We start from the raw sequence: 11675 nt of genomic DNA, 5'->3' as shown, positions 1-11675 counted from the left end.
TCCGTGTGCAATTCCCCGTCCTGGCAGGGTGCCGGAACAGAGACTTCTATCCCCCAAATCTTGTAGGCAACGGTGGCGGAGCTACGGAACTTTTCGTGGACGGAGGCTTGTATATTTAGGGTTTTTGCGTCGGGAGCTTTATATAGACGGAAGGGCGACGTCGGTGGAGGCCTGGTGGCCCCAGACCACCCCTACGCGTGGGCCAAGGCTAGGCTGCGCCTAGGGTAGGTCTGGCCACCCTGTGGACCCCCTTCGTCTCTCCTCTGGACTTCGACTTCGCTCCGGGAAAAATAGGAACTTTGACTTTTTGTTTCGTCCAATTTCGAGAATATTTCCTGTACAACTTTTCAGAAATACAAAAATAGCAGAAAACAGGGAACTGGCACTGTGGCATCTTGTCCATAGGTTAGATCCGGAAAATGCATAAAAGTGCCAGGAAGTGTAAACAAAACATATAGCAATTGGTGTAAAACAAACATGGAGCATCAAAAATTATAGATACGTTTGCAAAGTATCAGAATCCACAACGGCGCGCCCAGGCTCTAGATGCCGCTGTCGCCGCCACCATCTCCTACGTCCGCAACACGCTGGCAGCCGAGGAGGACGTACTCGTCCTCCTCCAACTCTTCTTCATCAGGGCCAGCGCGATCGGAGCCTTCGTCGCACCGCGTCGCGCCCTACACTATGCCTAAGCACGAGGTGAAGGACGAGCCGAATTTCGCGACGCCGCCCGTCAATCCGAGGCGCGGCGGCAACAACGTCAGCCGGCAGCAACACAGTTGCACCGGTGGCGCCCTCCTCATCCCGAAGCCGGAGGTGACGGAGGAGCAGGATGACGAGGAAGCCGTGATTGCGGCGCAGCTGGCGAAGTACGAGCGCCAGCAACGCCTCATCGCCAGCAGTGACGATCCCCGGTGACTTTTCAGGGCTGCACACGGCGTTCGCGGCGTCGTTGAACGACAAGGATGCCTGGAGGGGCGACCTCGACTTGGCGATCGCCATGTCCATCCGCGACACCGGGAAGCCACTTGTCGACCTCACCGACGACGGTGAGGCTAGACCAAGCGGCACGGTGAAGGATGAGCCCGTCGACGAGCCCGATGAGCGCGGCAAGCAGGACGTCGTTGTCGACGACATGTATAACTTCCACCAATACTACGACCCCTCTGGCCGCCGCAAGTACTACTAGATTAGGGTTTAGTTTAAATTTCATCGAATTTCGTTCAATCTATGTAAAATATTTCAAGTTTGAATGAATTTAGTTGTTTCCGCTTAAATTTGTAAAATCTGAAATTTTGTTTGGGGATGCGGCTGGGGAGCGACGTCTCCCAAACATGGCACGAGCGGAACACGTCCCCAAACAATAAATCCAGTGCAGTTTGGCGGATGCTTTGGGGGGACGCGGCTGGAGATACTCTGAGAATGAAAACGTCATCAGTTCTATCACTACTATTTATTGTATTAGAGCATCTCTAGCAGAGCCCGTATTTCTCCGAACAAAAAACGCGGAGTTCGGTCTCCCGAACTGTTCAGTTTAGATGGTTTTAGTCACGGCGCAGATTAGAAACCGAACTGAAACCAAAAATCAAACGTGGCGGGAAAATGTGTTGCGATGATTTTGCGAAATTGAACTCATTCTTGCTCCGATCGAGCTACATTCGTCAATAATTTACATAAACTAGCCAAAATACAGGGCAGTTCGAGCTACATTCGTTAATTTGAGTACTTAGACTACTAGATTAGGCCCCGGATTGTCACGGGACAATTCTTTGCGGCGGCGAAGGGTTTTTCCGGGCAGCGCGCGAAAGCACGCGGCCACTTTTGTGCCGCCCGCTTCCAACCATCGTCGGAGCCGCCTGCCTCGCGCGGTCCGCCTCCGACCGCACACCCGGCGGACGCAGTGATGGCTTCCCACCGCCGATTCGGTCCCCTACCCTACCTACGGATCTTAAGCATCATATTGCGGACGGAGGGGTGGTGGCGGTAGCGGAGTGGCGTCAGCGGCGGCGGAGTTGCTCGCCGGAGAGGAGGCAAGTGGCGGCGGAGGGGAGTAGGGTTTGGAAACCGAACTACCCTCTGTGGCCCGTTTTAATACAGGGCGGCTGCCGAGTTTCTAGAGCCCCCGAACTCATTTTACGGGCCAAGCTGCGAGTTCGAGCTTCGTTTGAGGCCTCTTTCGGCCTGAAACCGTATTATCGTCGATTTTTTTTCGGTTTCAGTCCATTTTACAGGCTCTCTTCCTCTTAGGGTATCTCCAACCGGGCGACCCATCCTGCGCCCGCGCGTCCGGATGGGTCCAGCCGGACAAAAACCCAGCCCAGCGCGCGGACCCATCCCTAAAACGGATGCCCGCGGCGTCCGGATCGACGCAAACCCGGCCCAAATCTTGGCCGGGTTTGCGTGGCCGCGGACGCGAAAGGCTGGTCGCTCGCGTCCGCCCCTTGTCCGCCCCTAGCCCGCGTGTCATAGGCATAAACAATATTTTTCATTAAAAAGAACTCATTACATTTTTTTTAGCTACTACTTCTATCCTAAATACGTACGGGGCCGGCGGCCTCGCCGGCGACTCCTCGCCGGCTCGCCGTCGGGGCCGTGGATTTCACTCGACGCGGGCGGCCTGTACGCGTGAGGATTCCACTCCAGCTTACGGGCTGGGTGGCGCGTCGGCGGCGGCGCGGGCGGCAGCAGCGGCGGCTTGGGCGGAGGCCATCATCCTCCTCCTTTCCGTCCGCGCACCTCGGGCGCGCTCGCGCTCCGCCTCCTGCGGCGGAATCATCCGCTTCCCGCATATCTCGACCTCCTGCAGGGCGGCGCGTTCCATAGCGGTGCGCGCCTCCAGGCGGACGCGGCCGGCGGCCTGGGCCTCGTGGTTCTCCTGCCGCCAGCGCATGCGCTCTTGCCGGCCGCGCCAGCCGACTCAGCATCCTCCCGGGCGCGCCGCTCGGGCGACGGCATCCGGATGAGGTGACGGGCCGCTCGCATAGCGAGCAGCTCGTTCTTCCGGCCGAGGAGGTCGCCTGGCGGCGGCGGCCGGCCCGCCGGTGGCCTCGTGCTCCTTCGTCACGCGCGTGAGGTCGGCGAGAAGCTCCTCGATGGCGGCGTTGATGTTCGCCGCCGCGAGGTCCTCCTCGTCGACGGGCTCGTCCGCGGCGGCCGCCCTCCTCCGCGGCCTCGTACCGGCCCGTCCGCGGTCTCGTGCCGCCCTCCGCGGCCGCCCGCTCCGCGTCACCGGCCTTCTTTGCCGCCGCCTCGGCAGCGACGCGGAGCGCCTCGTCGTCGGCGACCCACCGCGAGTCCGCGCGCTCCTCCTCCTCCGTCCGCGGGAACCTGGCCCGGGCGGCGAGGGAGAGCTTGGCCCATGTGGCTTGTAGGGTGCGCGGCATGGCGCCGGAGAAGGTGGAGGGGAGAGGATGGTGTTGCGGTCTGTGTGAGACCGCCGCCGTCTTTATAGCCGGCGGCCTGGCGGGAAACTTGGGCGCTCGCGCGCGCCAATGGCGTTTTCGCGCGCGCGGGAACCTTGGTACGCGCGGGAACTTTCCCGCGCGTTCCACCGCCCACCATGGCTGTCCCGTCGAGGCCTACCATGGCGCAGCGCCGCGCAAGGAAGACGAACCACGTGGCGTCTCTTTGGGTCGCCGCGTTGGGCGCCGCGTGCGACCTAAACGGACACGCGGACGCGGGGCGCTGTCCGCGTGTCCGCGCGGCCACCCAAACGGCCCAAACACGGCCCAGCGCGTCCGTTTGGGTCGCCCGGTTGGAGATGCCCTTAGTAGCTGATAGTGTATCCCGCTGACCGTACTACTTTCTATCCCGCCGCCAAATGAATGCAGATGTTGGAGGCCGCTCAGCTCCGTCAATCATTGCCGCCGACGGCAACCGCTCGAATTCCTGCAGATCTTCTTTACTCTCCAACACGATCGACCCCCATCCCGTTTCTCCCTGCAGGCAGATTTGCGCGTGCTGCAGAGATATCGTTCCGTTCGTAGCGTAGCTAGCTCGAAGTGATGGTTTGTTCTTTTGCCATCTCGACTCGAATGGAGCTGCTGGACCGCTCGTCCACACTCGACACTACCAGCAGTACTACTCTACCCCAGCCTCAACAGCGATAATGATTTCCGCCGGTGGCGCCGGTCGGGGAGAGGTGAAGTGCCAAGGGAGGAATCCTCCAATAATTAATGGAATTCACCGACACACATGCTTAGGCGGAGACGATGACAAAGTGGTAAAGACGATGCCGTACCGGTGGCCGGTGGGCGGCAAGGTACGTAGACGTACAGCACAGGGTACAGGTCGCCTTTTGACTCGGCGCACATGCCGCGGACCGCGGGGAAACCAGCCAGCTCCATCCGCGGATAAAAAGCCGCGTCCAAAACAAGACCAGTGTCGGCCGGCCAACTCACCTGCCTCTGCCTGCCGTGACCGGATGCGAATTCCAGAGGAGCTCCAGCTTATGATTCGACTTGACGTCCACCATTATACACTTGCTTGGAGCAACAACTGGTTTCATATGAAACCAAACCAGTTTGGGATCGATCGGCCGATGAGGTACACACAAGCATAACTGCGTTGGCGGTTCTCAACTCCGACGATCCGTTAAGATAAGAACATGCTGCATGCGCTGGGGATCTGGATTAAGCGAGGCAGCAGCAACGCGGCACAGCTAGGGCCGGGCCCGGCGGCGAAAGATGCGATGCTTCGTATTTGGCTGGACGCTGCTGTATCCCTGCGTGCCGGGCACCCTTCTGCTTGACCGGAGCAGGACGGGGAATTTTCTCTCCAGCCTAGCTTGTGCTCGTCACACATCGAATTGGCATTGGCAACAGACCCTGGTAGAAAAGGGCATAGGAAATGCTACTGCAGGAGCTAGGCGGAGGAGCTTTATCGGAGGTCGTACTAGCTCGCAAGCAAGGAGATTGGATAATTCGGCCGCCTGCTTTCGCCACTTTGCCGGCAACCAATCATGCTTTGTGCTAGGAAAATGGAACCTGCGGAAAAAGTGGCGGGTAAACTAAAGTGCATCCCTCGTTTGTAAAGTAAGTTTACCGCGCGCGGGAACTAACAGCTTTGCTCTTCCAAACGCGCGGGCAGCTGAACTGTGCTACTAGGCTCATAGCTTCACAAATTACTACTAACTCGTTTTTTTTTTGACATGGTACTAACCCCGTTGCATAAAACAAGACCCATAAATTTAGTGAAAGCAAAAGCTTGCCAAGTTTGGGCAAACATAACACCGTCGTGGGGAAGATTTTACACAGAACCACAACAATGGTTTATTGTTGCACAAAACACCACATTTTGTTGTAGTGAGTTGCATAGAACGCAAAAGAGGTGATTAACACAAAAGACCTACAACTAGGCACCAGGCCCACTGTGAGGAGCAACATGGCGTCCATGGTGGCCATTGGTGTTCTTTGATCGAGCCACCTCAACGCACGTGGTGTGGGCAATTTCACGAACAACATGGAACACTAATGTAAAGGTGGAATAATAAAATTCATGATATGCCAAAATACCTTGATGGATGGGCGCGCCAGACTATTGGTAATGTCAAAACAAGATAAACTTTGACTTTCATCTATGATTCATCCACTTCATCAAGATGACATGCATGATCGTGGGACATTAGCAAAAATCTTATATATCAAAATAATACAAAGGTTTCTTTGGGTCTTCGAACGAATAAAACTCCCCCCTCGATGAGTCTCATACAGACGATGTCACACAAGTTTGTGATGAGGAAAACCCCTTTCTTAATGCAACCTACTCATAAGAAGAGCTGAAAATCGTCGTATTGCAATTGGAACGTAACATGACCTAGGCCTGATGGTTTTCCAGCAAGGTGTCGTTAAAAAGTTCTTGGATGCCATTAAGTTGGACCTTGTAGACTTGCTTGGCAGTTGACTTCCTTCATGTTGGCCAACTAGACCTATTTCACCTAAATTTCGGTGAGATAATTTGGTTGCATAAGATTAGAGATGTAGAATGGATCCAATAATGTAGGCCTATATGTATCCTTAATGTTAGTTTATTTATTTTTTACTAAGGCCACAATCATTAGGTTTTTGTTGTTGTGACTGCTAGTGATTTTTGTTGAAATAGATGTTCACTTTGTCCCAACAAAATCTGCAACAAAAAATGTTGCTTTTCATTGTTGCAAACACTTGGTGGTTTGTTGTAATTCCTTGTGACTTTTGTTGAAATTGCTGGCATTTTCCGCTACAACATTTTTTTGTTGTTTTAACCACTTTATTGTAGCATTACTTTGGAAAAATGATGCGAGGTTTTTTTTTGTATTAGTAAAGAAATGTAGTAGGGTGAAGCCTTTTGTTGCAATACTCTTTGCAGTAGGGTTAAATCACCACATAGACACTCTTGTTGTAAAATATTACAAAGGTCGGGGCCGAAGGAATATACTTTCTACGTTTTCGCTGAAAAAGATGAGAATGCACGATTTTGCAAAACCCAACGGGCTAAATGCAAAATTTACTTGCGATTATCAAAACCCAAGGGCCTAAATGCAAAAATTACTTGCGATTGTTTTCTGGACGTTACATTTAGATCCAATGGCGTGGAAAGAAACCAATTTTGGTTCTTTTGTCGAACTCAACCAACGACTGGCGCTCTATTTTTAGTCACTAGTAGTACGAATCATAGTAGCCCTGAGGTATAAGAACATTTCTAAAACTATACTTTTCATAAGGAAATTGAGTTGAAGAAACACAGTGTTATCAACCTGTTTTCCAAGGACGAAGCAAGGTACAATTTGTGGGGTCAATTGAACCCAATGATTTAATGAAAATCCTTGCTAAATAAGTGATAAATATTGTTCATTTGTAGAAAATGACCCTACTGCAACAGTCATGACCTCCTATCCTAGATTGGCTTCGCCCCTTGTCTTCCTCCTTTGTACGGAAACGCACGATCGCAAGAGGGTGCCACCTAAAAATAACGATGAAAAAAAAAGGCACAAGTACACAGCATGATTAATAATTCAGTAGTAGTAACATATACTTTAATTAATAATATCACCACCTTAAATTATAAATTATAGAGCGAGAGTGGGCGGGAGAGCGTATCTTGTACGCTTGCCTCCTCCATTTTCCCACGCAGCCCTCTTCCCCAATACACGATCCATCGCATCCATGGAGACAGACCGAGCTCCATGGACGCGCACCCAATGACCCAACCAAACTCCGGAGAGTCTCCCGAGAGAGACGACGCCTCACCTAGAAAGACGCACCGACACACACCACCAAGCACGATACAGTTACTCAACGCAACGCCATTACTACTAGTATACTCCGAGCGAGCATCCACCGTTGTCGCCGGCTGGCCGACGAAGCGGCTAGCTGTACTGGACGAAGGAGCGGTAGAAGGTGTTGGGCCTCCAGTTGGCCGGGATGACCTTGTTGGCGACGAGCGTCTTGCCGGACTCGTTGCGGATGCGGATGGAGAATGGCGCCTGGAGCCTGTGGTTGGAGTCGAGGCGCCAGATGGATCCCCATGACTCGCGCATCCGTGTCCACCGCCCGCCGCCGGGCCCCCGCGACTCCATGAGGTCGACCTGCACCACGTCGCCGTCGCCGTCCTCGTACTCCACCAGCACCGCGAAGTAGACGGGGTTGGAGTACTCCTCCACGTGGAAGCCGATCTTGAGCCCCGGGAACTCGCACGGCACCCTGCGCGAAACACGGCAAAACAAAAATTAGCTAGAGAATTACACTTGACTGAATGGATGGATTAGAAAAAGAGACGTTGCAGCTCTATTGTTGTTTTGCTCGATCTTGGCGTGGAATATAATTTTGGTTGAGGGGGGCCCAGTATTGCTGGAGAGGGGATGTGGTTGGCCGGTGGCGAATGGCAGTGGCAGGGCGCGCATATGCCGTGCTGCAAAAAGGAGGTGCGTTGGGGCCGAGCAATAAAGCGAAGCTCAGCTGCTGCACATGCACATGCATGCGCGCAGGCCGGAGTGTGCGCGGCGCCCGTGCCCGGTCGGCCAGCAGTAATGTGGGCGGTTGGGTGGATCAGCTTTTATCTTTTTTCACTTTTCACTGACCGGCCGGCCGGTGCCGGCCGACGGATTAACACTGCTACTAGTGCTACAGTTAGTGTGGTGTTCCTTACCTGGTGAACTCGATGTCGATGATGCCGGAGTGGCGGAGCTTGTCGTTGAGTCCGGGCTTGGCGAGCCGGCCGAAGGCGGTGCCGCTGAGGTCGAAGTGGAAGGGCGCCACCGGGTAGTAGTTCATGTCCGTGATGATCACCGTCTCCGTCCGCCCGGAGCACGACTGGTCCTTCCTGCATCTGATCTGCGCCACACACACAGCCAAAAAAAAACGTCAGCTTCATCTTCAACCTCCAGCCAGCCAGCCAGCAAGAGAGAGTGTTTTGATTGGGCGTCAATCAATCAGTTAATTAATGCGCTACAGCTGCTGCAACGGCACTAGCTACTCCTACTACTACGCCGCACAGTGCCACGGAAAGCGACCTGCGCGTGTGGGGCCCTGCCTGCAGACGCTGCAGATCGGTCGGTCGATCAATTGTAACGGACTAGTTTGACAGTAACTACTACTAGCAGAGTGTTACTCTCTAGTATTACAGACTGTTGTTACTCTGTGCTGGAGAATTCTCTCTTTACCTTGTAGCATGAGCCGCATCCCTTGCCGTCCTTGAAGAGCGGCTGGTTGCCGCAGGAGCCCATGGACATGAACGGGTACCGGTTCACATGCTTGAAGCCGCAAGCGCCGCCTGCAGGAAAGAAGATGAAGCAGAGTGAGCGGCATTGCTCTTGCAAGAACAGGCAGATCCGTTCATCCATTCATCCTTGACCTGAGAGAAAGGGAGGGGGAATGCAGGCGGGTTCTCACCGTTGTCGTCGGGGCCGGCGCCTTCGGGCTGGCCATACCAGGTCGCCCTCGCCGGCGTCCAGGGGCCCCAGTACTTGGTGGCGTCGCTGGCGTTCCAGTCGGCGCCGGCGGGGGTGAGGTCGGTGCTGGTGTCGTACTCCACGGCGGCGTCGACGGCGCCACCGACAGCCACGAAGGAGAGGAGCGCCGCGAGAACGGCGAGGGAGGAGAGCGTGCCCATGCCGCGGCGAGTGGAGTGTGGATCTGGCGAGTGCAGTGGGGGAGTGAGTAGTGATGTTTTGTTCCTGTGCTGGATGGAGTGGGGAGGTGGCCCTATTTATAGGCCAGATCGTGTACATTACACGCTGCTAAGCTAAGCGAGCAACGAGGTCCATGGACGATGGGTTTGTGTGTGAGCGCGGAGGAGGTAGGGAACGTGCCATGTTGGGCCGCGGCACATGGCATGCACACTCGTCCATCGTGTCTACGGCTGCAAGAATTAAAGGTGGCAGATGATAGTTGGGACGGGTAGATAGATACGAGTAGGATGATGCTAGCTGCCATGGCAGCTTAGCTCAGGCCGAGCTCAGCCGAACGAGAACGCAGAACAGAACACAGCAGGACTGAAGCCGCGTCGTGGTGGAGCTCAATGTGTCGGCGAGCGCCGGGGTGGCCCATCGGCCCATGAGTGAGATGAGCTGGGTTCTTCACAGTTACGTTCTGGATTTTTTCAGGTTCCGTACATAGGTGCAGCCTAACTTGGCTGCACAGCGTGCTTAACCAAATCTAGTGCAGTAATTGAGATTACTTCTTTTATCTGTTGCCGAAGCGTGCTGATGGATATACAGATCCCTAAACTGCACTATTAGTATTATTTTTAGTACTTTGGATCTCAGCTCGATGCAGCAGTACCGACGGCGCATCATCTGTCAACAAACGTTATCGTGTACGGCCGGCTACACAGTTTGTGCTCTTGTGTGAAGCTACAATATGGAGTAGTGCATCTTCCATGTTACACCGACCGAAGGCTCGAACCAGTACTACGTAACTTCATCAGTCTGGACGTTTTCTTGCAGACTGCATCCGGTTGGTACCTAACCTGGACCCATGTTCAGTAGGGTGTCAAGGTGGGATCCCGGTGGGATGTCATTTTGTACTATGTAGTTCAAATTTTGATGTCAAAATTTGTACTAAAAAAATCAAATTATACTACAAGTGGGACAAAAGTGGGATCCCACTTGACACCCTTAATGTTCAGGCTTCGAACTTCAGATTAGATGCTGCCAGCTTTGCGCACAGTAGCACTTATCCTCAATTCCTCTTCGTTTTCGGGACGGCACAGCTGTGCATTGCCATTCGCGTTCATCCTTAGCGCGCGCAATAATTCGCTAGGGACACTAATCTTGCCCAAAAGAACGATGTGACGGGAATGCCGCGCGCCTTTTGAGTCCATTAACCCTTCATTTCCAAATCATCCCACATGCCCGCAGCAGCCCGCAATTTCGGTTCATGCCGCCAAATTAAGCTGGCCGGTACACAATTTGTTTTCATACGAACAAACGGACGGGTTGGCTAAGGTTTAGAAGGAGGATGGAACTGTGTTTGTTTTAGAAGAACTTAGCAATGGGAAACTGCTGATATCTTTGGGCGCGTTTGGTAGCCTGCATCACATTACTGCAAAGTCCTATGTTCATCGCCGGCGGGCCATGGACCATAAAAACCACGTTGTTTGGTGGCATGCATAGAGTTTTTTTTTGGCCCCGTGAAGATTTTGGCTCTGCCCATTTAATAGGTTGGATTTTAGACCTTGTAGGAGCCCAGAACGGCGCCCCTGTTGTTTGGTTGCAACCCAGAATATGCTTCTGCTTACCTCTACCTTCGGTGGTGAGGTTACCAGCGATCAACAGCACAAGCAAGAACACAATTCACAGTTCAGGCAAACTTAGCACTGATCATAGTTCAAACACGGTCATAGTTCACGACACAGACGATCATAGTTCACGACACAGGACGATCATAGTTCACGACACACCATACACGATCATAGTTCAACAGACGACAGGAACATTAACTAGACACAAACATGGTAGCAGCGACACAGAACCAAGTAAGCTTCGAACATGACTTTGGAAGACGACACACCCGGTGGCGTTGCCATGGTAACGGCACATGATCACCACCTCAGTGTAGGTGTGGTCGAAGATGACCACATTGTACTGGAAGGTGGACACCTTCTTGAAGATGAGGAACTGACCTACCTGCAGCTGATGAGTGACGGCGAAGGCCGCCCAGCCCTGGTCGATGTATGCGTCATCGCCTTCTCTCACCATAGTCATCCTCCAGTAGCAACCAGTGTTGGTGGTGACGATGATGTTCGAAGGGGTTTCTCCAAACACCTAACGAAAACATGAGGGATCCGTAGCTGGTTGAAGGTGGGCCTGAAGACGATGCGCAGGAACTTGTCCGGCCCTACGTTCGGCTGGAAGTGGCCGACGTTAGCCGCCCTACGCTTTGGACGGTCCCTCCTCGGGGGTCCTAGGTGACCCAAGTTTGAGCTTCTCGGTCTGCCAGAAGAACACATGCCATTAGAGATGTGCCTGCTCACAACCCTTCCCCTCTTTGCATGCACAATAAGATCCGGAAGTTTCAGCAATCCACAGTCTGATCTAGGAAGGATCTACCGCAATCCGATATTAGAGTAACAGATCTAAGCAAATCGAGACCGTGAAAAGTAAGAACTGGACTAGAACAGCAAGAAATGGGGACGAACACCTTGCAAACATCAATCTGAACGCTATCCTAATGGAAACCCTAGAAGATCTAATCTGC

At 53.5% G+C, this 11675-nt stretch overlaps 1 protein-coding gene across 1 annotated transcript; it reads right to left on the bottom strand.

Annotated features, from left to right (window-relative positions):
* Nucleotides 1-7345: 7345 nt before the first annotated feature.
* LOC124646459 (expansin-B4-like) lies at nucleotides 7346-9142 on the bottom strand. Its single transcript, XM_047186566.1, has 4 exons — nucleotides 8868-9142; nucleotides 8639-8748; nucleotides 8125-8309; nucleotides 7346-7679 (listed from the first exon to the last, which is right to left on the bottom strand). Exons 1-4 carry the CDS (start codon nucleotides 9085-9087, stop codon nucleotides 7346-7348), a joined length of 849 nt encoding a protein of 282 aa, XP_047042522.1. The 5' UTR covers nucleotides 9088-9142.
* Between the last annotated feature and the right edge of the window lie 2533 nt (nucleotides 9143-11675).

Source organism: Lolium rigidum, chromosome 4, assembly GCF_022539505.1.
Source record: "Lolium rigidum isolate FL_2022 chromosome 4, APGP_CSIRO_Lrig_0.1, whole genome shotgun sequence".
NCBI classification, from domain to species: Eukaryota; Viridiplantae; Streptophyta; class Magnoliopsida; order Poales; family Poaceae; genus Lolium; species Lolium rigidum.
Note: the sequence above shows the minus strand (reverse complement) of the source record. Positions and strands in the feature narration are given on the sequence as shown.